This window comes from Lycium barbarum, chromosome 6, assembly GCF_019175385.1.
Source record: "Lycium barbarum isolate Lr01 chromosome 6, ASM1917538v2, whole genome shotgun sequence".
Lineage (NCBI taxonomy): Eukaryota > Viridiplantae > Streptophyta > Magnoliopsida > Solanales > Solanaceae > Lycium > Lycium barbarum.
Genome location: NC_083342.1, coordinates 105,956,188 through 105,979,593, shown reverse-complemented (window position 1 = coordinate 105,979,593; position 23,406 = coordinate 105,956,188). Strand labels below are relative to the sequence as shown.

At 35.6% G+C, this 23,406-nt stretch overlaps 1 protein-coding gene across 1 annotated transcript; it reads right to left on the bottom strand.

Moving 5' to 3' along the window:
• Nucleotides 1–6,272: 6,272 nt before the first annotated feature.
• LOC132599930 (uncharacterized) lies at nt 6,273–7,318 on the bottom strand. The gene is made up of 2 exons (XM_060313090.1): nt 6,948–7,318; nt 6,273–6,578 (listed from the first exon to the last, which is right to left on the bottom strand). The coding sequence occupies exons 1-2, from the start codon at nt 7,178–7,180 to the stop codon at nt 6,299–6,301; spliced, it is 513 nt and encodes a 170-aa protein (XP_060169073.1). The 5' UTR covers nt 7,181–7,318; the 3' UTR covers nt 6,273–6,298.
• Nucleotides 7,319–23,406: the final 16,088 nt, after the last annotated feature.

The window sequence follows — 23,406 nt, the reverse complement described above, 5'->3', positions numbered from 1 at the left end:
TAGAACCCTCAAGAGTTCTCAAGAATTCTTTAGAAATATGAAGGATGAGAAGATGGTGAAAATGATAAAAATTAATGGGTTAGAGGGGTATTTATAGGTGTGTGTTGGGTCGGGTTACTGTAGCACCCGGGTACTGTAGCAGCATTTTTCTACTCCGTCCGCCTAACTTGTAACGTCCATAACTCCCTGCTCTGATGTCGCATTGAAGAACGGTTTGTTGCGTTGGAAACTAGACTCGAAGAACTTCATTTTATTCTTTTGAAACGCCATAAAACTCCTTATATACCCGGAGACATGCCCCTCCAAAATTGACCCAAAATTCTGCCAACTTTTTTTTCAAATTTTTGACAAACTTATTTTCTCCGCTTTGCTTGGTCCGGGAATCTTTCGAAACTCTCCATACATGATATTTATCATTGATCATACTTGACAATAGCCGTTTCCTTGGGTTCCAAGGTTGTCCTTCCCGATTACGACTTACGAGATCGTAATTCATCCTTTATTTCGTTGTTACGTACTTCCCATGGTTTGTACCTTCCAAAATTTTATGGGACGTCTCTGATACTCTATTAACTTGTAACGTCCATAACTCCCTTGTCCTATCATTTATCCATTTTCATGATTTATAAATACTACTACCCGTGTCTTTTTCCTTTCTCTATATGTTCACTTATCCTCACAACTTGTCTTGCTATCTTGTGGTCCGTAGCTCTAGTTTTCGAGTACGAACAATAGCTCGATTTTGGGGTGATTGCTCTCTTTTCTTCACTAGTTTTAGTGTTATATTTTATGTATTGTTGCTCCGTGTTTGGTTTTGATGTTGTAGCCATTTGGAGAACATTGTTGTAGCTCTTGTTGATTTTAGTGGAGCTTTTGTGGGCCAGAGGTCCTGTGGATGTTTCCTCTTCACCTTGAAGGGGTTTTACCACGTAAATTTGATGTCTCTTCCATTCGATTTATTTTTGGTTGCTTTGCTATTTTATTGTTGGTATAGCTGCTGCCCAGATTTCCATTTGTGCTAGTGTTTATTGTCTTCTCTTGGTTCAAATAGTGTGAGAAGTTTTGACTTGGATATTTCTTCCGTTGTTACCTCGTCGTGCAATTTGGTTATTGCTTGTTTCTTCCCAACAAAGTGGTATCAGAGCTTGTGGTTGTATTTGATTGTGTTGATCGTCTATTTGAATGATGTTTTAGTTACTGAAGACAGGGAGAAGTAACTTCAGAGCTCAGAATGACAGAGGCAAAAGTAGAAGCAAGTCAAGATCCTCCAGGTACAAGAATCTTACATGTGACTATTGTCACTTGAAAGGGCACATCAAGAAACATTGCTACAAGTTTAAGAGAGACCAGAAAAAGCAAAAGAAAGATGGAGATAATGAAAAATGTGTTGCTATTGTTGCTGAAAATGATCTTCTTGTTGCTTGTGGTAAAAATGATATCAATCTTGTTTGTGATGAGTCTACTTGGTTTGTGGATTCAGGTGCTACTTTTCATGTCACGCCAAAGAAGGAATTATTTTCTTCTTATACTCCGGGAAATTTTGAAAATTTACGAATGGGCAATAATAGTGAGGTTGAGGTACTTGGCATTGGCATAATTTGCTTGAAAAGTAAGAACGATTCAAGGTTGGTTCCTAACAATGTCAAGCATGCTCCAGATGTTCGTCTGAATTTAATTTCTGTAGGAAAGCTTGATGATGAGGGTTATGATCAAACCGTTGGTGGTGGCCAGTGGAAGCTTCTTAGAGGTTCAATGATTGTGGCTTGAGATAACAAGATAGCTGACTTGTACTTATTTCAGGGCTCCATTTGTGGTGACTCAATAAATTTGGTGGAGAATGATACTTCATTAGAGTTATGGCATAAAAGGCTGAGTCATATGAGCGAGAAGGGGATTGATAACTTGGCTAAGAAGAATTTGCTTTCTGGAGTGAAACAAGCAAAGTTAAAGAGATGTGTTCACTGCTTAGCCGGAAATAGAAAAGAGTTTCCTTTTAAAGTCATTCACCTTCAAGAAAGCTTGATTTGCTGGAGTTGGAACATTTTGATTTATGTGGTCCTTTTAAAGTAAGCTCTCGTGGTGGTGCACTTTACTTTGTGACTTTTATTGATGATCACTCTCGCAAACTCTGGGTATTTCTTTTGAAGTCTAAGGATCAAATACTTGATGCGTTCAAGACTTTTCAAGCCTTGGTTGAGAGACGGACAGAGAAGAAACTAAAATGCATCCGCTCAGACAATGGTGGTGAATATATTGGTCCTTTTGATAATTATTATAGACAGCAGGGTATTCGGCATCAGAAAACTCCTCCAAAGACTCCTCAGTTAAATGGTTTAGCAGAGAGGGTTAGATGTTTTCTTTCAGATGCTAAGTTGCCAGATTCATTTTGGGCAGAAGCACTTAATACTGCTGCTTATGTTATCAATTTATCTCCTAATATTGCTTTGGATGGTGATGTCCCTGACAGAATTTGGTTTGGTAAGGATGTCTCTTATGCTTATCTGAGAGTCTTCGGGTATAAGGGCTTTGCGCATGTTCCTAAGGATGAGAGGTCAAAGCTGGAAGTTAAAACTAGGCAGTGTATCTCCAGTGGTTATGGTCAAGACGAATTTGGCTATCGTTTCTATGATCCAGTTGAGAAGAAAATTATTAGAAGTCGTGATGTTGTGTTCTTTGAAGACCAGACAATTGAAGATTTTGACAAAGCTGATAAGGTTGATTCTCAAAGCAATGAGAGCTTAGTTGATGTTGATCTAGTTCCTGTGACTATTTCACCTGAAGAAAATCTTCAAAATAATGAAGATCAAGTTGATAATGAAGATAGTGATCATGTTCAGAATGACTAGCATGATGTTGTTGATGCTCCAGTGGAAGATGATGTGGTTGGCCAGCAACCAGCTGCTATTGATGCTCCAGAGAGTTCTCGCAGAAGATCTATTAGAGAGAAAGTACCTTCATCTCGCTATTCTCCCAATGAGTTTGTACTCTTGACTGATGGAGGAGAACCTGAAAGTTTTGATGAGGCCATGGATAGTGAAGAAAAAAAAAGTTGGTTTGATGTTATGCAAGATGAGATTAAATCCTTGCATGCTAATCATACATTTGATCTGGTTAAGCTTCCTAGAGATAGAAAAACTTTGAAAAATAGGTGAATTTTTAGGGTGAAACATGAAGATGGTAACCCGGTTCCACGATACAAGGCAAGATTGGTTGTCAAGGGCTTTAATCAGAAGAAGAGAGTTGATTTTGATGAAATCTTTTCTCTAGTTGTGAAGATGTCATCCATTCGGGTTGTTCTGGGTTTGGCTGCAAGTCTAGATTTAGAGGTTGAGCAAATGGATGTTAAAACTGTTTTTCTCCATGGTGACTTAGATGAAGAAATTTATATGGAGTAGACAGAAGGTTTTGAAGTCAAGGGTAAAGAGAATTATGTTTGCAAATTGAAGAAGAGCTTGTATGGTTTAGAACAAGCTCCCAAGCAGTGGTACAAGAAGTTTGGTTCTTTTATGAGTCAATAGGGCTTCAAGAAGACTTCTTCAGATCATTGTGTTTTTGTGCAAAAATTCTCTGATGGTGACTTTATCATTCTATTGCTTTATGCTGATGACATACTTGTTGTTGGTCAGAATGCTTGTAGAATTCAGAAGTTGAAGCAAGAGTTGAATAAGTCTTTTGCTATGAAAGACTTGGGACCAGCAAGGCATATTCTTGGCATGCAGATTGTTCGTGATAGAAAGGCCAAAAAGTTGTGGTTATCACAAGAAAAGTACATTCAGAAAGTACTTCGCAGGTTCAACATGGATAAAGCTAAGGTTTTCAAAACACCTTTAGCTATGCACTTCAAATTGAGCACGAAGCAGTGTCCTTCCAGTGATGGTGAGAAGAAAGATATGAAGAAAGTTCCATATGCTTCAGCCGTTGGCAGTCTGATGTATGCGATGATTTATACAAGACCTGATATTGCTCATGCGGTTGGTGTTGTCAGCTGTTTTCTTTCTAATCCGGGAAGAGAGCATTGGAATGTTGTGAAGTGGATTATGAGACATCTTTGTGGCACTTCTAGTCTGGGTTTGTGTTTTGGGACAGGAAAGCCTATTCTTTGTGGTTACACTGATTCAGATATGGCCGTTGATGTTGATACTCGTAAGTCTACTTTAGGCTACTTGATTACTTATGCACGGGGAGCTGTGTCTTGGCAATCTAGGTTGCAAAAATGTGTTGCTCTATCTACTACAGAAGCTGAGCTTATAGCTGCCGTTGAAGCTTGTAAAGAGTTGCTCTGGATGAAGAGATTTATGGAGGAACTTGGCTTTGCTCAAGAGAGGTATGTGCTTTATTGTGACAGTCAAAGTGCTATTTATCTTGGCAAGAACTCTACATTTCATGGTAGGTCGAAACATATTGATGTGAGATACCATTGGATTAGAGATGTGTTGGATTCTAAGTTGCTTGAACTTGAGAAAATTCACACCGATGATAATGATTCGGATATGTTGACTAAATCTTTGCCAAGAGAGAAGTTTGAAGAGTGTTACTTGATCGCAGGAATGGCGGTTTGATCCACATAGTAGGGAGGGGGAGAATTGTTAGGTTTTGGGGTTTCCCTTCCTATGTGGAATTGGATTAATAAACCCAATCCAATTTGGACCAGACCGCTTTTGCCCAAAAAATTCCTCTATATATAGAATAAATTTAGGTCTTATTTTTAGAACACAAGAGTGAATTCATAGCAGCCATATAGAGAGAAAAATGTGAGAGAGAAAGCAAATTTTCGTCCAGAAATTGTTCTGCTACAACAGTCCATTTTAAATTGCGTTTTCCGATTCGTTAACCGTTGGATCGTGCTGAGATTTGAATTGGGGGTTCTAAACATCTGGTTATTCTATTTCAACGGTGGAGATCGGATTTTGTGGTCTGAATCTTCAGTTTTCGAGTACGAACAGTAGCTCGGTTTTGGGGGTGATTTCTCTCCTTTCCTTCACTAGTTTTGGTGCTATCTTTTATGTATTGTTGCTCCGTGCTTGACTTTGTTGTTGTAGCCATTTGGAGAACATTGTTGTAACTCTTGTTGATTTTGGTGGAGCTTTTGTGGGCCGAAGGTCCCGTGGATGTTTTCTCTTCACCTTGAAGGGGTACCACATAAATTTGATGTCTCTTCCATTCGATTTATTTTTGCTTGCTTTGCTATTTTATTGTCGGTATAGCTGCTGCTCGGATTTTCATTTGTGCTAGTGTTTATTGTCTTCTCTTGGTTCAAATAGTGTGGGAAGTTTTGACTTGGGTATTTCTTCCGCTGTTACCTCGTCGTGCAATTTGTTTATTGTTTATTTCTTCCCAACACTATATACACCTTATTTATGTTTTTCTCTTCGAGTTTCAATTTGAAATTTCAACCAAAATCCGTCTTTATCAAAGTCCTCCAAAATTGAGATATAAACTCCAAGGTATATTTCCAAACGTTTGCAACGTTTGCAATAACATCCAATTAAAACGAATAATTATTTTGCAAAATCCAGTTATCCTGTTCAAAGCTTCAAAACCTTTTAATTGCTATCAATTGAGCTTTCTAATAAATTTTAAAATTTTCAAATTCAACGTCAAATATTTTGAGTTTGAGTTCTTTGTTTTGATTCATATGACTCGTATTCAAGAATTTGTTGGTGTTAGGAGTAAAAAATAAAATGGGCTTGAAATTCTGTGGTTTAAAACCGATTTGAACTTTGATTTATTCGAGATCTAGTTGTTGGGATTTTTGAGACCGAGATCTGTACCTTTGAGCTTAAGTTATTGCCTAAAATGGAAAAGATCAGAGTCTAATCTTTTACTTTATATATAATTGATAAATATAGTTTTGTTAGATAACTAAATGAATGATAATTAGATTTATTTTTATGTAGGGATAAAAATTCTCTATTTATTTGACCCACTCATTTATTAACACAACTAATCTTAACCCGTATAAATTTAAATTCTCAACCAAAAGGGTCTAAAAGCCATTCTAGCACATGTATACACCACACAAGTATAATTCTAGCTTCTGCAGCCAATTTGTTGAAGAATTAAGAAAAATCAATATGGATCAATCCAATTGGGGAAAATCATATAAATAACAAATCGGTCAACAAAATCGCAAATTGCGGTTGAAGATAGTCACAAATAACTTTCAATTGGGGTTTTGCATATACTCCCCATTTTTCATTAAAGTCATGTACAATTTTATTTTTTTAAAGTACAACAGACTTGTATGTGAATAAATAAGGCTCAAGAAGATGATGTTGAAAGCACAGATCTTCAAATTTTATGTAGGTATAGAGTCAGTGGAAAGAAAACTATAAAGTACAACATCCTTAATTTCACCTTTAAAGTAAAAATACTTTCTAAACATACCCTCCTTAATAAACCCAGCCTTTTCCAACACCCTATGTGATGCCTTATTCTCAGCATCAGATAATGCTTGCAACCTTACTATTTCAGGAAACTCCTTAAAAACTAGAGGAATTGCCATCTTCACAGCCATAGGTGTAATCCCTTGTCCCCAATACTCAGCAGCTAAAGCATATCCTATCTCCGCTCGACACCTGTTATTAGATGTGACAAAATTAGCCCATGAAATCATAACCCACCCAAGTTTAGGCCGGTCATTCACCCGCCATTTATTAATTCAGCCCATCAAATTTGGACTGGTACGTAGTCCAAATTGATTCATGAATAATCTTGTCAAAATATTTTAAAAAATACCATTTTTAAATTTTTGTATGTTATATAAAGTCAAATAAAAAAAATGATAATTTTATGAAGTACTAAAATATTATAAGAGCACATAAAACAATTAAAACTTGATAAGAATTGGGCGTATTGGGTTTTGACCCCCCTTTAGCCCATTTCAGTTCATTTTAACCCGCTTTATTAATTCAGTCCATTTTGACCCGTCAATTTGACACTTCTACCTGTCATCGCCTGATCCAGGCCGTGCCACCATGATCCCAATCGAACGATCATCGATGCATATGGATCGACGCCAAGGAATGGAGGACTTGTCGATGAAGGTCAACGCATCTTCTTTTGAAGTCAATGTATTGAAATGGATGGAGCGAGTTACGCGATCATCGGATGCCCATGAGAGTAGATCATCAACGTCCGTTGATCTATATGGACGGAGAGTGATTCTTGATGAATCCATAGTTAGCTAGCTGCTAATTATGTGATCTGATAGACTTGGAAATACTTGCATTATATAACTAAAGAGTTGTTATTTTAAAAACATTTTTAGGGAGGTGACAAAGAGGATAAGGATAAGACAAGGGACTACTTTCTTGGCGGCATGTGGTCTGCATAATTGGACTATAATTTCAATTCCTCTCGGAGAGTCCCCTATTACATAGCTCTAATATGTCTTAGTTAGTCGTTCTTGGTTATTGAAAAATAAAATCACACATTGGCGATGTTGTTTGTGCTCAAGGAAAACAAGATTGATATAGTGTATCCGGGGGCGAATTTAGGTGTTAAAAAAAAGTAACTCAGTGGTGGATTTAGGATATTTTCTGAGGGGGTTCGAAAAAAAAAAATGTAGTGCCCTAGGCTTGAACTTGAAATCTCACACTGTGAATTTTGAACCCCTAAACCACTGAACCAACTCCTACTCTTCTGTTCAGGGTATTCAAAATCTATATATGTACATAAAACATATAAAAATACCTTATATACACTGTGTAATTTTTTGCCGAGGGTGTTCGGGTGAACACCCTCAATGGGCTATAGATCCGCCCCTGGGTGAACCCATATTTACCCGATTAAACTTGGTATATCATGTGTATAAATCTTAAAATATATCTAGTATAAATATCAGCGTCTCAAAATTCTGATTCTTGCATTCATGTTTATCTTAGTCATTTAATTTACTATTTAGTTTATATAGTCGATTTAGTGAAGCTATATATTGAAGACACTGATATGTGATATTCAGCAAAACGATGAAGCTAATTGCATCTTCAGAGCATACAACTGGACTTCAGTGCTTAGGATCTCCTTTAGATATTGCAAGAGTGAAGCCCTTTAGAAATTGCAAAATTTGGTTAGCAAGTTGAACCATTTGACATTTATCAATCAGGTATATTATTTTCTGTGAGTGGTCTTAATTTCTTAAATTACCAAATAAAATCGCCTGGAATGTTGTGATTTGAACTGTGAAATATGCGCTCCTTGGAGAGGACTATATATATTGCTAGTATATCATAACAAAGTGTTGGAAATTATGAATAAAGAACACTGAATTGGAGGTTTGAAACACGTGCGAAACGCTTTCCTAAAAACGATATTTGCTCTCTCTCCTCTGCGAGATTGCTATGAGATTTATGCAAATAGTTTTAGTGGATATGACAAGCCTTTGAATTTCTTCACTAAGCAAATAGTGAAGAAATTCTATACGAAAGCAAAAACTTAGAACTTGATCTTTTGGAATTGGAGAAGAAGAATTATTTTCAGAAGGTTTGAGAAGAAGAAAGAGTTACTTTGCAGAGAAAGAAAAGTTGTATCTGCAAAGTAACGTTTGTTTTGCTTTTATAGAAAAAATATTTAATAACCAACACACCCTTTAATAAAAGACACATCCTTTCATTTAATTTTTAATTTTTAAATTTAAAATAATAATTATATTTAAAACAAAATCCCAACAATCCCCCACTTGTTTAAATATAAATTAGGACACAAAGATCAAGTTATGTTCACACATAGAGTAATGTATCTTTCGATTTGAACATTACCTTAGTATAATGTCACAAGACGAAATCGAAATCCCATGAAGCATAATAGCTTTGAACATGTTATCTCTTGTGATAACATCGGTGACATTATACACATAAACATTTCATTCCTGCTTTCCACTCAACATGCTTAGCATTTTTATGGCCATGTGCTATCCAAAATTCATGAACATTTATGAGAGTAACTCCATATCTCAATCGAAGCGGCACCACTTCTATGTTCATATAGGTGAAGTTCTTTCAGTGTCTTTGTCACATTTGAGACACTTGTTCCTTGAACTGAACTTCATTAAGAGTATAAGAACTCAACCCTTTAATCTGTGACAACCAGTACTAGTATATCTCTTACTTAAGTACTGAAACATCCACGTATCAATAACTTGTTGTTACCCTTTGAACCCATAACTATTGATTTAAAAGTGTCGGGTAGGGTTGCCATTATTGGTTCATCTAATTAAGGAGTTTTAATCCAATTGAACTCAAAGTTGTTTTCACCAACTCCCTTGTAAGAGGTTTAGTAAATGGATCAGCTAAATTACTTTTTGACTTCACAAATGTGAGAGAGATAATTCCATCTTTAATTAATTTTGTCACATAATCATGTCGAAGACTTACGTGTCTTGACTTTCCATTGTATATATTGCTATATGCTCGAGCTAGAGTAGCTTGACTATCACAGTAAATTGAAATTGAACTCACACCTTTTGAGATCAATGGAATTTCTAAAAGAAAATCCCTTAGCCACTCAGCTTCTTTTCCTGCTTCTGCTAATGCAACAAATTCTGATTCCATGGTTGAATGTGTTATGCAAGTTTGTTTCTTAGATTTCCAAGAAATTGCACCTCCTCCCAAGGTAAACACCCAACCAGTGGTGGATTTGTTGTCTCCCAAACTCGATATCCAACCTGCGTCAGTATATCCTTCTAAAATAGCAGGAAACTTTGAGTATTGAATACAAATATCTTTAGTTTTCTTAAGAAAACCAAGAACTCGCTCAATGGCTTTCCAATGATCAATACTCGAATTGCCAGTAAATCTGCTTAATTTACTAACTGCAAATGCTATGTCTGGTCTTGTGCATTGTGTAGCATACATAAGACTTCCAATAGCGCTTGCATACTCAAGTTGAGCCACAACTCTTCCTTCATTCTTAATTAACTTGATGCTTGGATCAAACGGGGTATTGACCTCTTTTATGTTTAAGTGACTAAATTTATTTAGCACTTTTTCAATGTAATGAGATTGACTCAATATATATCCCCCACTATTTCTTTTAATCTTGAAACCCAATATGGTATCAACTTGTCCAAGATCCTTCATCTTGAATGAGGAAGATAGAAACCTCTTCGTTTTTATAATTCCATTCATATCATTGCTTACAATTAATATGTCATCAACAGATAAACAAACTAAGACAAAATAATTACTACACACTTTAGTGTAAACACATTTATAAGCTATATTATGTCTAAAACCGAAAGATAATATTGCTCTATCAATTTTTTCGTGCCATTGTTTAGGGGCCTATTTTAGTCCATACAAAGACTTGACAAGCTTACAGACTTTATGTTCATTTCCTCGTAGAACGAACCCTTCAGGTTGTTCTATATATACCTCCTCATGGAGATCACCATTTAAGAATGTCGTTTTGACATCCATCTGATGAACATGTAAATCGTAAATAGATGCTAGAGCAAACATAATTCTAATCGAAGTTATTCTTTCTACGGGTGCATATGTATCAAAATAATCAATTCCTTCTTTTTGTCGAAATCCTTTAGCTACTAACCTAGCTTTGTAGGTATGTAAAGTCCCATCAGTATGGTACTTTCTTTGAAACACCCACTTACAACCAATAGGCTTAGAAGTTGGAGGCAAATCAACAAGTTCCCAAGTGTGGTTTGATATTATTGAATCCATTTCATGATTAATAGCATCTTTCCAAAAGGCTACATCTCTAGAAGCCATAGCTTCTTTATAAGTTTTAGGATCGTCTTCCACTTGAAGAATGATTGGGGTTGTACTCATAACGGTATCTCTACTACCTTCAACAAGATTACAAGAAATACGTTGAGAGTCAATCTCATCTGATCCAAGTATTTTAGCCTTTCGAGCTCTAGTGCTTCTCCTTTGTTCACTAGGTTGATTATTAATCTCTTGTGAACTAGATTGCTCAACAATCCTTTGAGATGTTTCTTCTAATGTTATATCAGTTGATGAAGATTGAAATCTTTTTTTTCGAGGTTAAAAGATATTCAAAATATTCCACATCTCTAGATTCAATAATTACATTTGACTCTAAATTAAGAAATCTATAAGCTTTGATATTTGAGACATAACCTACAAATGCACACTTGATCCCTCTAGGACCCAACTTGATCCAGTTTGGATCATTATTTTTGCAATATGCAAGACACCCCCACACTTTAAAATATCCTATATTAGGCTTCCTTCCCCTCCATAATTCATATGGAGTAATCTGATTTTTCTTCATAGGAATCCTATTAAATATATGACATGTAGCAAGAAGTGCTTCGCCCCACAAATTAAAAGGCAATTCAGCATGTAGCAACAAAGCATTAATCATTTCTAAATAAGTTCTATTTCTTCTTTCTGCTAAACCGTTCCGTTGAGGAGTGCGAGCAGCAGAACACTCATGAATAATACCATTTTCTACACAAAAAGCATTAAATTCTTTGGGAAAATATTCTCCTCCTCTATCGCTTCTTAAGACTTTAATTCTTTTTCCTAATTGATTTTCCACTTTTGCCTTATAATTCTTAAAAGTATTAAAGGCTTCATCTTTGTGTCTCAACAAATATACATAAGTATATCTAAAACTATCATCAATAAAAGTTATAAAATATCTATTTCCTCCTCTTGTTAGCATGCCATTAACTCGCATATATCAGAATGAATTAAATCTAACAAATTAGTATTTCTTTCAACACTTTTAAAAGGCTTTTAGTCAATTTAGATTTAACACATAATTCACATTTTTTAAATTCATTCAAGCCGCATGAAATTAATCTACTTTTTACCATTATTTTCATAGTACTTAGGCCAACATGTGCTAATCTATAATGCCATAAAGAAATTGAATCCAACATATAAGCAGAAGCATCATTCTTATTATTAATAATAAAATCATAGGTTACAGACAACTTGACCATTCCATCAATAGAATAGCCTTTTCCAACAAAGACACCATTTCGGGATAAAATTAATTTTCCCGATTCTATTACAGATTTAATACCCGGTTTGCCCAAAAGAACCCTACTAACAAGATTTCGATTCATATCGGGAACATGTAAGACATTGGTTAGAGTAACCATCTTGCCCGAAGTAAATGCAAGTTCAACATTTCCCTTGCCAAAAACTTTGGACCTTCCTTCATTTCCCATTTGAACCTCTTGCGCATCAGTAACTTCTCTGTAAGTCTTGAAGAGGGACTTGTCATAGCAAACATGAATAGTAGCACATGTATCATACCACCAACCAGAAACTTTGCCTTTTATGGCGTAGATCTCGCTCACAGTATGTTACACCTCGTAGTTAGGGTACGTTAAGATTCGCTAGGTGGTAGTTGTACTATTGCGGACGTGGGATTATAGTTGAGGATAACGAGGCTATATATATGTTCATTTTATGATTATCAGGGTTAAGTTCATATAATAGGTCATGGAAGGGTTGGAGGACAAGGAAATCAGGGAGATTAAGTTTCTGGAACCCTGGAGGAAAGTTAGATGAGACTCGGTACGGTAACTTTGATCTGATTTGAAGAAAGGATATCTTTTAGTATATTATCAGTTTCGAAGTGAAACAAAAGCCTAAAGTGAAGTTCGGGAAGTCTAGTTTCCAACACAACAAACCGTGCGTCAATTGGACATCAGAATCAAACGTTATGCGCGTTTTAAGACAGGATGACAGGGCAGGGAACTAACCCTGCGCGAATGCGCCAGAAGATGGCGCGAACGCGTAGGGCAAGACCCTGCAACTCAGCGCTAACGCGCCACGTGGCAGCACGATCGCGCTGAGCAAATTTTAAGTCAGTCCAGGCAGAACCTGGACCGTTATAAAAAGGGGTTACCCCCTTATTTTCCTCAGTAAACACCTCAAATATTCTCCAAAAATCTGGAGAATTCTCTCCAATTCCCAAGATCCAATTTTAAGCATAAATCAGGTATAATCTCTGAATTCCAGTCTAGATAGTGTATAATTGCTATTACAAAATCGTATAGCGACGCGTTTTGGCTTAGGTTCAATATGGAGGAGTGAATAAATAGATATATTATCGGGAGAAAGGTATGAATCTGTTATTATTAATGTTAATCTTGGTTTATTTATGGAGATAGCGTTGTTAAATAGTTATAAAATGATTTTGTTGGTGGAAATATGGGATAAAAACTATATGGAATGTTTGTGGAGTATTTTGGTATTGAGAATATTATGGGTGATGTTGGTATTGTTGTTGTTGTTGTTGGTTATTGAATTGAGGTTTCGGGCTAGGGATATAAACAGGAGAGATGCTGCCCGATTTTCGGCAGGATATAGAATAGTTTAAATTGAAGGTTTGGCTCAAGTATGCGACAATGCATCTAACGATAGTGTGAATCCTCTCGAATGTAGATTTACGAGCTCGGATGAATAAGCGTAGCTAATAGGAGGTCGAACAGGTATGTTAAGGCTAGTCCCCTTTCCTTCAAAGGCATATTTCTTATATTATTGTCTTCCTTATATTTCCATGACCTTCTTACGTCCTAAGAGTTGAAGGCTTAAGATTATTAAGAGCTTCATATGAGATAGAGATGAGATGTGTTTTATGGTAATAATGATGATGATGACTCTATTTCTAAAGATTCCAAAGTTTATGAATTGACGCTTTGTGAGATTTATGATCTTATTCTATGTTTTCCCTTGATGTTATTCATCATTGATAGTCTCACCTCATAATGCTAGTTCCTTCAAGGTGAGACATGACGATCATGATGTTCCATAATACAATCGGAGGTTACTGACCTTACGTCACTTCGATTGAGTTACAATTTTTACTTGAGCTCCTATGTGTCACGACTCAACCCCGTAGGCCGTGACTGGTGCCCTAATTGGGCACCCAGACATATCTATCCATATCGAATCACATACAAATAGCATATACGGCCACAAATACTATATGTTGTCTCAAACTATATCAAACTGTATCAAACACATTTCAACGCAACCATATGTGGACATATATATATCAAAAAGCCGGCAAGGCTATCAATTATATCAAAAGCCGACAAGGCTAACAGATGGCGCAACGGCCCAAAACATATACAAAGTGCACGCCGACAAGGCTGCCATAGCGAATAGGGTCATACAGACACATCTGTACAGAAGTAGGCACACACACCCACAAATACGTCTACAGACCTCTACACAGACCAAACGAATCATATGGCGGGACAGGGCCCCGCCGTACCCCTGAACAAATATATACATATGCATCGAACAAGTATATATACCAAAATGTAGGCTCCGAAATAAGAGGAGCACTCCAAACAGCAGAAGAGGGTGTCCTAAACTGGTGAATCACCAAACTGTGCGTCTGTACCTGCGGGCATGAAACGTAGCCCCCCGAAGAAAGGGGGGGTCAGTACGAAATATGTACTGAGTATGCAAAGCAGAAAATACAGAAACAAATCTGAGGCATAAACGAAATAGTAGTACAGAACATAAGTATAAATTCAACATATCAAAATGTTTACTTTAAAACATAAGTCATGCGTAGGGTACAGAAGAATATGGTCGCCCGCCCGTCGATGGCGCCATAACACAGCATAACACCAGAAAGTTTCAAATCTCCGTATCTCCGTCACATATCATAACACAGCATACCACCATACACAGCATAACACCAAATATAAGTGGAACCCGACCCTCTTTGGCGAGTAGCTCGGTGAACCATAAACACAGCATAACTCCGGAGTATATCAAAGTGCGCACGACAACAGAATCGGCCCGGGAACCGGCGAAAGATATAACAGAACGCACGAGCAGAGTCATGAGTAACCATATGCATAAAATCATTATCATAGACTCAAATATAAGTAAATGACCATACTTGAAATTCGAAATGACAATCATACCAAATTCTTTCAAAAGTCGTCTGAATTACATAAAGGAAAGTCGCGGGACCCACGGACGGGTATTGACCAGAATCGGGCCCGCCTATGGAAAATATACTCATTATATGCCATATAAACTTCTACAAAAATATTGAAGCAATCTGAGCCTTTCGGTGAAAGATATGGCGTTCACAAATTACGAAATTCTTTAAAGTGAAACCTTTTTATGCAAAGTTCGGAAAGCGATTATTTCAAAGACATAATGGTTTATATTTCATCAAATCATACATAAGAGTGCCAAGGAATATATATAAGGCTCATAACATGCTCGGATTTCGAAACTTAGAATTTTCCTCAAGGCTTATAATCTAGTCTATTGAAAACTAAGACATGCCAAAAGAAAGAAAGGTTGCGCTTTACATACCTTTAGCGTTTAGTCGTATTATAACTTGTACTTGCTGCCCAATAGTACTTATCCTATATCAAGATATCAAGAGCTACAATTAGTCTACGAGGGAATTCAATATGTATTTTAGCGTTAACAATCCCTTTCAAACATTTAGACGACGTTTCGTTCGCATTCAAACCAACTACATACAACCAATCCAACATCAATAATCATATGTTCAATACCAATCCGGACAGCCCACATAACATTCCAAATAGCCCACATTCACAACATTCCATAACGGCTACTACCTTCTCAAGTTACTCCTAATAATCCGTAGCCTTAACGTTTTCGTGTAACAACTTTACAACAACCCAAACAACGTAAATACAATATATATTCTTAACTATCATTTGTCTTTCCAATTTAAAGAAGACGACATGTCCAAAATAGTTCCTAACCACAACACGTCCAAAACAGTCCCTAATCAACAACACGCCCAAAACAGTCCCTAGCCAACAACATAAAGGTGCCCGGAATTCTTGCAAACGTTTACGAACATACCAAGCAAACCACATATGATTCTTACACATTATTTCATGTCTTCGTTTCATATAATTTCAGTAAAATACGACCAGCAGTCACACGATAAATATATCACCAAATTCGTACGCAAATAGCTACATTGTCGACACTATAACCTTACAACGACAACAACACATTTAACAACATTACCTTTACGATTCTTGGAACTGTTTTAGCATCATTTTCATTCTTACAACAGCCCACAAACCATTTAAATTTCAACTTGAATCATTAAACTTCACTTTCACTATACGTTCATAACAACATTCAACATTCAAAACGCACAAATTTACTCCTATCATCAAAACAGTCCACGGTTTGGACTGTTTTCCCCCTTCAACATGATTCGTTTCCTCAACACCTCAATTCACATATTCATTATGCATACAATACACCATAATGTCCATATCAACAACAATCAAAATATGACACAAAACAGTCCACAAATTCCTCTAAAACAGCCCCCTTACACGGCTTCAACATAACTACAACATCTTCATGATTTTCATCCATTTATCCATACTTACAACACATTCAATCCATTTCCAATACATGTACAAGAAGATTAAGCATGATTTCATTTATCTCTACAACACACGGCTCATTTCAAATTCAAGAGAAACAGTCCAATACCAACATGCAAAGTTATACACATCCAATTCATCATCTATACATGTTCATAATGCCTCCAAACCCATTCTAAAACGTAAAAGAAATGATCGATTCTTACCTTAACAAGTTGGTTTCTTAACCTTGCTAGTCACCTGAATATCCACAACACTTGAGACACAAATTACACTTGGAACTTCAACACAATTTTGTCCACTACTCAGCCATGAAATCTGGCCGTGAGCTTCAAGAGCATGGATGGCATGTTTATGGTTTCTTCTTCACTTGAAACATAATGGTGAATGTGTAGAACACTTTAGGGGTTTAATGGTGAGAAAGAAATGGAAGAGCTGACCGTTTTTGGTGGTGGAGCTGCCATGGCCGTGGCTCTCTTTCTCTAGTTGGTGAAGATGAGAGCTTCTCTCTCTTGTCAATTTGTGGGATTGGAAAATGAGTTGGCATGCAACTTTTGGTCAACAAGGAGACCATTTTGCTGCCCAATATAGTCATACACGTTCCCCCAACTAAGCATGGGCAAAAAAAATCTGATTTGTTATGTGCTAGTGGACCCCACACGGCCACTAGTGCAAAATTTGTGAATATTAAGTCTTAATCCCCACTTAATAATCCAAATTGCATCGTCCATATCTCCTTATCCCGACATCATTTTGACGAGCGGTTTGTTGCGTTGAAAACTAGACTCGATGAAATTCATTTTAGGCATCTTAAAACTCCTCATATACTAGGAGATATGCCTCCTACAATATAGACTAAAATCGGGTCCGAAATTTTACTGAAGTTGTTCCGATTCATTTCGTTTAACTTCTAATCCTCTTCCAACCTCATGTAACCTCTTATACATACATATACACACTTATATACATCAACAAAAATCCATATACACGTCTCGAAGGGTCCAGAGAATCACAATAACCTTAGTCATAACTAGAGAACTCACAAAGCTTTGACGAAACTCCAATCGCATAAGTATATTCTTATCTTTTGTCCATCCTCTATATCATTACTAATAATCTCAAATACTTTAAAAGGTCACTCGCATTACCTCATATACATACTCATAGCGCGATTTCAAATCCTTTAGGTAACCGTGTCACCTTGGGATACTTAAGGAAACCATATATATATAACTATATTCTTACTAACTCGATTAACTTTCCTTGAACCTTCTTAACTCATTCTTTCTTGTTTTAATACAAGTAGCACGGATTATTATGGAGTGTAACACTATGCATGCTTCATGTCAAGTATATGATGATGATATACACCGTGCCTAGATAGCCGGGCAGCACAGCTAAGGCTGGCGGCTTATACACCATGTCTATATAGCACGGGCAGCACCACTAGTGGGCGGCGTGCGATGGTTACCCCGGAAGCGGGACGCCCGGACGCGGGATAATGATGATATTATGTTTGATATGCATGAAAAGTGATTTTTTAAAAACCTAAGCATGCATGATATCCGCCTTACGAGAAAAACAAATGTACAGGTTATTCTCTTATCTCATGTTGTGCTCCATATTTCTTATTATGTCATTATTCATGTTTTGTATCTATTATCATGTTATGATTCATGCCTTACATACTCAGTACATTATTCGTACTGACGTCCTTTCTTGTGGATGCTGCGTTCATGCCCACAGGATCAAGTAGCCAGCCGAGTGAGCCAGACCAGTAGGATCTCTCCTCTGTCTTAGCCAGCGAGCTCCATTTGGACCAAAGCAACCTCATTTTTGGTATGTTATTTTTGATGTACGGGTATGACAGGGCCTTGTCCTATCCTTTCTATAGTCTATATTCAATAGAGGTCTGTAGACAGTTGTATATAGTGGGATGTCATGCGGTTTTAGCTGTCCTTCATTTGCGTACTGTGTACATATTGACTAAGTCGGTTTACGTCACCGTCTTTGTTCATATGCTTATATATATATGTATATTCTCATGCATGATCTATGGGGTTCTGGAGTACAGTTTATTGTGTAACTGTAATAGCAGGCAGTAGCAATCGAATGTCAGGTAAAATGGGCCACCAGTTTACTTCATATAGAGTAAGGAAGAGTTAAGGGTGCTCGGCCAGTAGTGGTCGAGAACCCGTCGCGGCTCATCGGGTTGGGGCTGTGACACAATAGTAGTGATCTCTTCATTTTCTTTTGTAGACTTCACTTCTGGTTTCTGGTTCTTTCTAAATCTGCAATCTCTAGCATAATGGCCAGGTTTTTCACACACAAAGCAACCTCCTTGTTTGGACTTCTTAAATTTATTTTGATCTTTTTTTAGGACCAATAGAAATTCCTTTGCTTTGTTTTTCTTTGTTGAATTTTTTTGAGGGCTTAGTCAAAGCATTGGCTTTATTATTGCCATTATAAGAATTTTCATTCTTATCTCTCTCCCTCGATTCCTCTTCGATTCGAAGGTGCTTTTGAATTTCTTCCAAAGAAAAGTCTTTAGAATCATAGAGAATTTTCTTCCTATATCCTTTCCAAGATGGTGACAATTTTGTTATAATTGCTCCAACTTGAAATGATGTAGGAAGTTCAATTCCCGCAACCCTTAACTGATTTACTATAACCTGCAATTCAGGCACTTATGCCAAAATAGGCATATCATCCTTAAACTTGAACTCAAAATACTTAGAAATAAGAAACTTTTTGGTACCTTCCTCCTCGGCTTTGTATTTAAATTCTGAGGCATTCCATATTTTCTTTGCCGAAGGTTCAACAGTATAGAGATCATAAAGACGATTAGAAAGTGTGTTTAGAATGTGACCTCTACACATGAATTCATCTTCCTCCCTCTTTTTCCTTTGTGCCTTAAGTTCTTCAGAATCATCATTCTTTGGTGGAGGAATTGAAGTAAGACTTGAATCAAGCACATAAAAAATCTTCAAAGCAGTTAACATAAATTTCAATCATTGTTTTAAAAGGCAGCGTCAGGACTCGCCCCGCGGCTCGCCTCGGGGCAGGGCAGTGGCAAAACGCCCTGGGGCTAACGTGCGGGGCTTAGTTCCTATGAGGCTTACGCCCTAAGCGCCCAACCGTACGCCCTAAACACGCCTAACGCCCAACGCCCAGGGCTCGCCTAACAGTAATTATATTTTAAATTTCTTAATTAAAATCATTCACCCTCATAATTGTTTAACAAAATAATGATGCTTAATAGTTTTTCATCTATAGAAATAGAAGATTGGGTGTAACTCATTTAACAAGTCATAGTATTGGATATTTACTATTTGAGAACGTCGTGAGGGTGAATATCACTTAATTCTTTTTTAAAAAAACACATAGCGGAATTGTACATTTTCACTTGTCATTGGTCATAAGTCCTATGTATCAGAATTATCATATAATTTTATTTTTTGTTCATGAAGAAGTTATGTTTTAATTGTAATATTGATAAATTTTATTGATTATTTGCTTATAGGGAGATAAAATGAATAGTATGATAGTAATAGTGTTTTAAGAAACTATGTTTTTTTCCGTGTTTGAAAGTTAAAATGTTAGAATTGATTTGAATTTCATAATAGCTTTTATTTCATTGTATTGTTTATACTTGTAAAATTATGTTATATATAATTACAAGTTATAAGCGGTATATATATATTTCATTTATTTACTGTTTTCTTTTATTTTTTATGTGATTTTACCTATTTAAAAATATTTATTGTAATTATATTATTTTAAGAAATATTAAAAATTAAATACCCATGGGGCTTACGCCCCGTGCCTCGAGGCTTACGCCTTGTCGAGGCGTATGTAAAACGCCCCCGCCTTTTAAAACACTGATTTCAATTTGTCCCTCCATCTTGTGAAATTTGCGCCATCAAAACAATCAAGATGGACAAAATCTTGATTCATAATTTTGATTGTGTCGGAGTCCATAACAAGAAATTAATACCAAACCAATAATTTTCTGAAAACTCGTAAACTCCAAACGAAACAGAACTGAAAATTTTAATTTTGACTGAACGATCAAACTGCTGAAGGCAAAAACGAAAACCAGCCAAAAAAATATAATAATAATAATGGAGGACTGTTTTCCAAAGCAGTGAACCAAGGAAACTGGAACGTAATCCCAACCAAAAGGAGGAACCAAGAAGTCAAAAGCAAACTATTATTTTGCCAGACAAACACCAAAGTATTACCGCTATTTACCCAACCAAAACAAATTACTCCAACTTTGAATTCAACAGTAGTCAATGAAACCGAAAGGAACAATGGGTTCGTAACCGGCGAATCCAATACGTAAGGAGAACTGACCAAATACATCAATAATCTTCAACCAAAACTGTGGCATACCGCCAAACCAAATATTAAAATATTGTTTTTAGATTGTTGGAAATTATGAATAAAGAACACTGGATTGGAGGCTTGAAATACGTACGAAACGCTTTCTTAAAAACGATATTTGCTCCCTCTCCTCTGCCAGATTGCTATGAGATTTATACAAATGGTTTTAGTGGATATGACAAGTCTTTGAATTTCCGCACTAAGCAAATAGTGAAAAAATTCTAAAGGAAAACAAAAACTTAGAATTTGATATTTTGGAATTTGAGAAGAAGAATTATTTTCAGAAGGTTTGAGAAGAAGAACGAGTTACTTTGCTGAGAAAGAAAACTTGTATTTGCAAAGTGAAGTTTGGTTGCTTTTATAGATAAAATATTTAATAACCAACACACCGTTTAATAAAAGGCACATCCTTTCATTTAATTTTTAAATTTAAAATAATAATTATATTTAAACAAAAATCCCAACACAAAGCTCAAAGAGATTAGGAGCCTGTTTGGATGGACTTATGACTATAAGCTGCAAACAACTTATAAGTTAAAAAAAATAGGTTGTGTAGTCTAACTTATTTTTTTTAGCTTATAAGCTGTTTTCAGCTTATAAGCTACTTTAGATGAGCTAAGTCAAATGGGTCCAATTATTTTTTTGAACTTATTTTAAGCACAAAATGACTTTAAATTGGCTAGTCAAACACTCAAAAAAACTAAAAACAACTTATAAGCCAATCCAAACGGGCTCTAGATATACTAATGTTGATTGAGCTGGTTCACTGGTTGATAGAAGGTCTCTTTAACTTATTATTGTACAAGTAAAAATGCACGAAGAAAATAAATATGTGTCGGAGAATTAAAATTGAATTGCATACGTGTATACATGAGAAAAGAATAAAAATTCAATATCATGACATTTGTTCACGTGGGATGAAAAAATAGTTGGTTAAAATATACAATTTATATAACTTTTAGTACAAATTTTCTGGAAGAAAAAGCCTACACGTGTTCAGTGGCTAATTAAATGGGTCCACAATCCACAGACACAAAAGCCAACCAAAATGGCCCCACATTTTATAGTACAATTTTAAATACTATTTGTACAACAAATTATAGCAGTGTTCGTACTCATATTTGTCCTCCAACTCCCATTTCTAATATACTAGATAGTGATGAGTAGCGCGGGCCCAACATTCCAGCTTAAATGTACTTTTATGTGAACAATATTGAACATCAGATACGAAAAATTTGAATGAGCATGAATGATGATGCACGAATACAGAGTCAATTCCTCAAATGGTCATTAAACTTGTAAAAAAGTCCTACTAAAGTAATTTTTGATATTTTTTGGACAATAAGGTCATCAAGCTATGCCCTTGTTTCCAATAAAGTAAAATAATCCATTTTTGGACATAATCCCCTTAACCCATTTTTAAATTACAAAATTCATTATCTAAGCACAATTTTTCGGTACTCCAAAATTCTTGTTCAAATAATATTTTCATGTTTTAATAATAAAAAATCAAAGTATTATTTCAAGTTATAAGAATAAAACAATATAACAATTCAAACTTTAAGTATGCTATAAGATTTTCTTTGTTATATCAACTTCTTCTGAACAATTTTATTATTTTTCTATTGCTCAACCCAGGAAGTTAAACATTTACTGAATGAAAGTGCTTGGATATAATTGAAACACATGAGACATTATATAGATGCATGCTGCATGTATAATATTTGGATAAATTTTCTCAAAGAAAAAATCGTGTCGGATAACTACTTTGTAAAAATGAAAACATGAAAACATTTTTACAATTAGTTGTATATATGCTCTCTAAAAATATAAAATATTTATATTAATTGTAATCCACTTATTTGTAGTAGTTAAATAAAATCAAAATATTACAAGTTCATCTCCAAGAAAATAAAAATAGTAAATATTATTTTTTGATAATCGAAAATTTTATATATCAAGAAAAAATATTTATAATCAGTTAAAAAAATCTATAATTAAGCGTCGTGCTTAATTCTACTATCATTCAACTATATCCTTTTATTTTCTACTTTAGACACAATTTTGCAATATTCTAAAATTTTTGTTTGAATTAATTAATATTTTTCACATTTTGAAAATAAAATAAAACTATTCAAATGGGTTATATAATTAAAAATAAGTCAAGGGGTCTTATGTCCAAAAATGAAATGTTTTACTTTTTTGGAAATATGGGCATAGTTTGATGACCTTATTGTCCAAAAAAATTCAAAAGTTACTTTAGTATGACTTTTGTACGAGTTCAATGAGCATTTGAGGAATTGACTCCACGAATACATATGTATTTCTAATATAGTAGGGATATTGTTCTGAAAAGCGTAATTTCTTGAAAGAGTATGCAAAAAAAGTGCTGTTTGTTTTGTGGAATGCTCAGACAGAGTAAAGCGCCATAGCCATAACCAACATGTGACCTGTTGTGATCGATTGCTACTTGGTTAAAAAAAATTGCAACGAAAATTTTGTGATTACATTTTTTAGTCGGAACTGGATTAGTAAACTAGCATACATTCTCAGTAAAGATTTTAGAAGTCCTCATATGTTTACGTTTATAAAAGATTGGGTATACATGACATATATCCTCCACATCGAGAGGAGGTTAATTAAAGTAAATA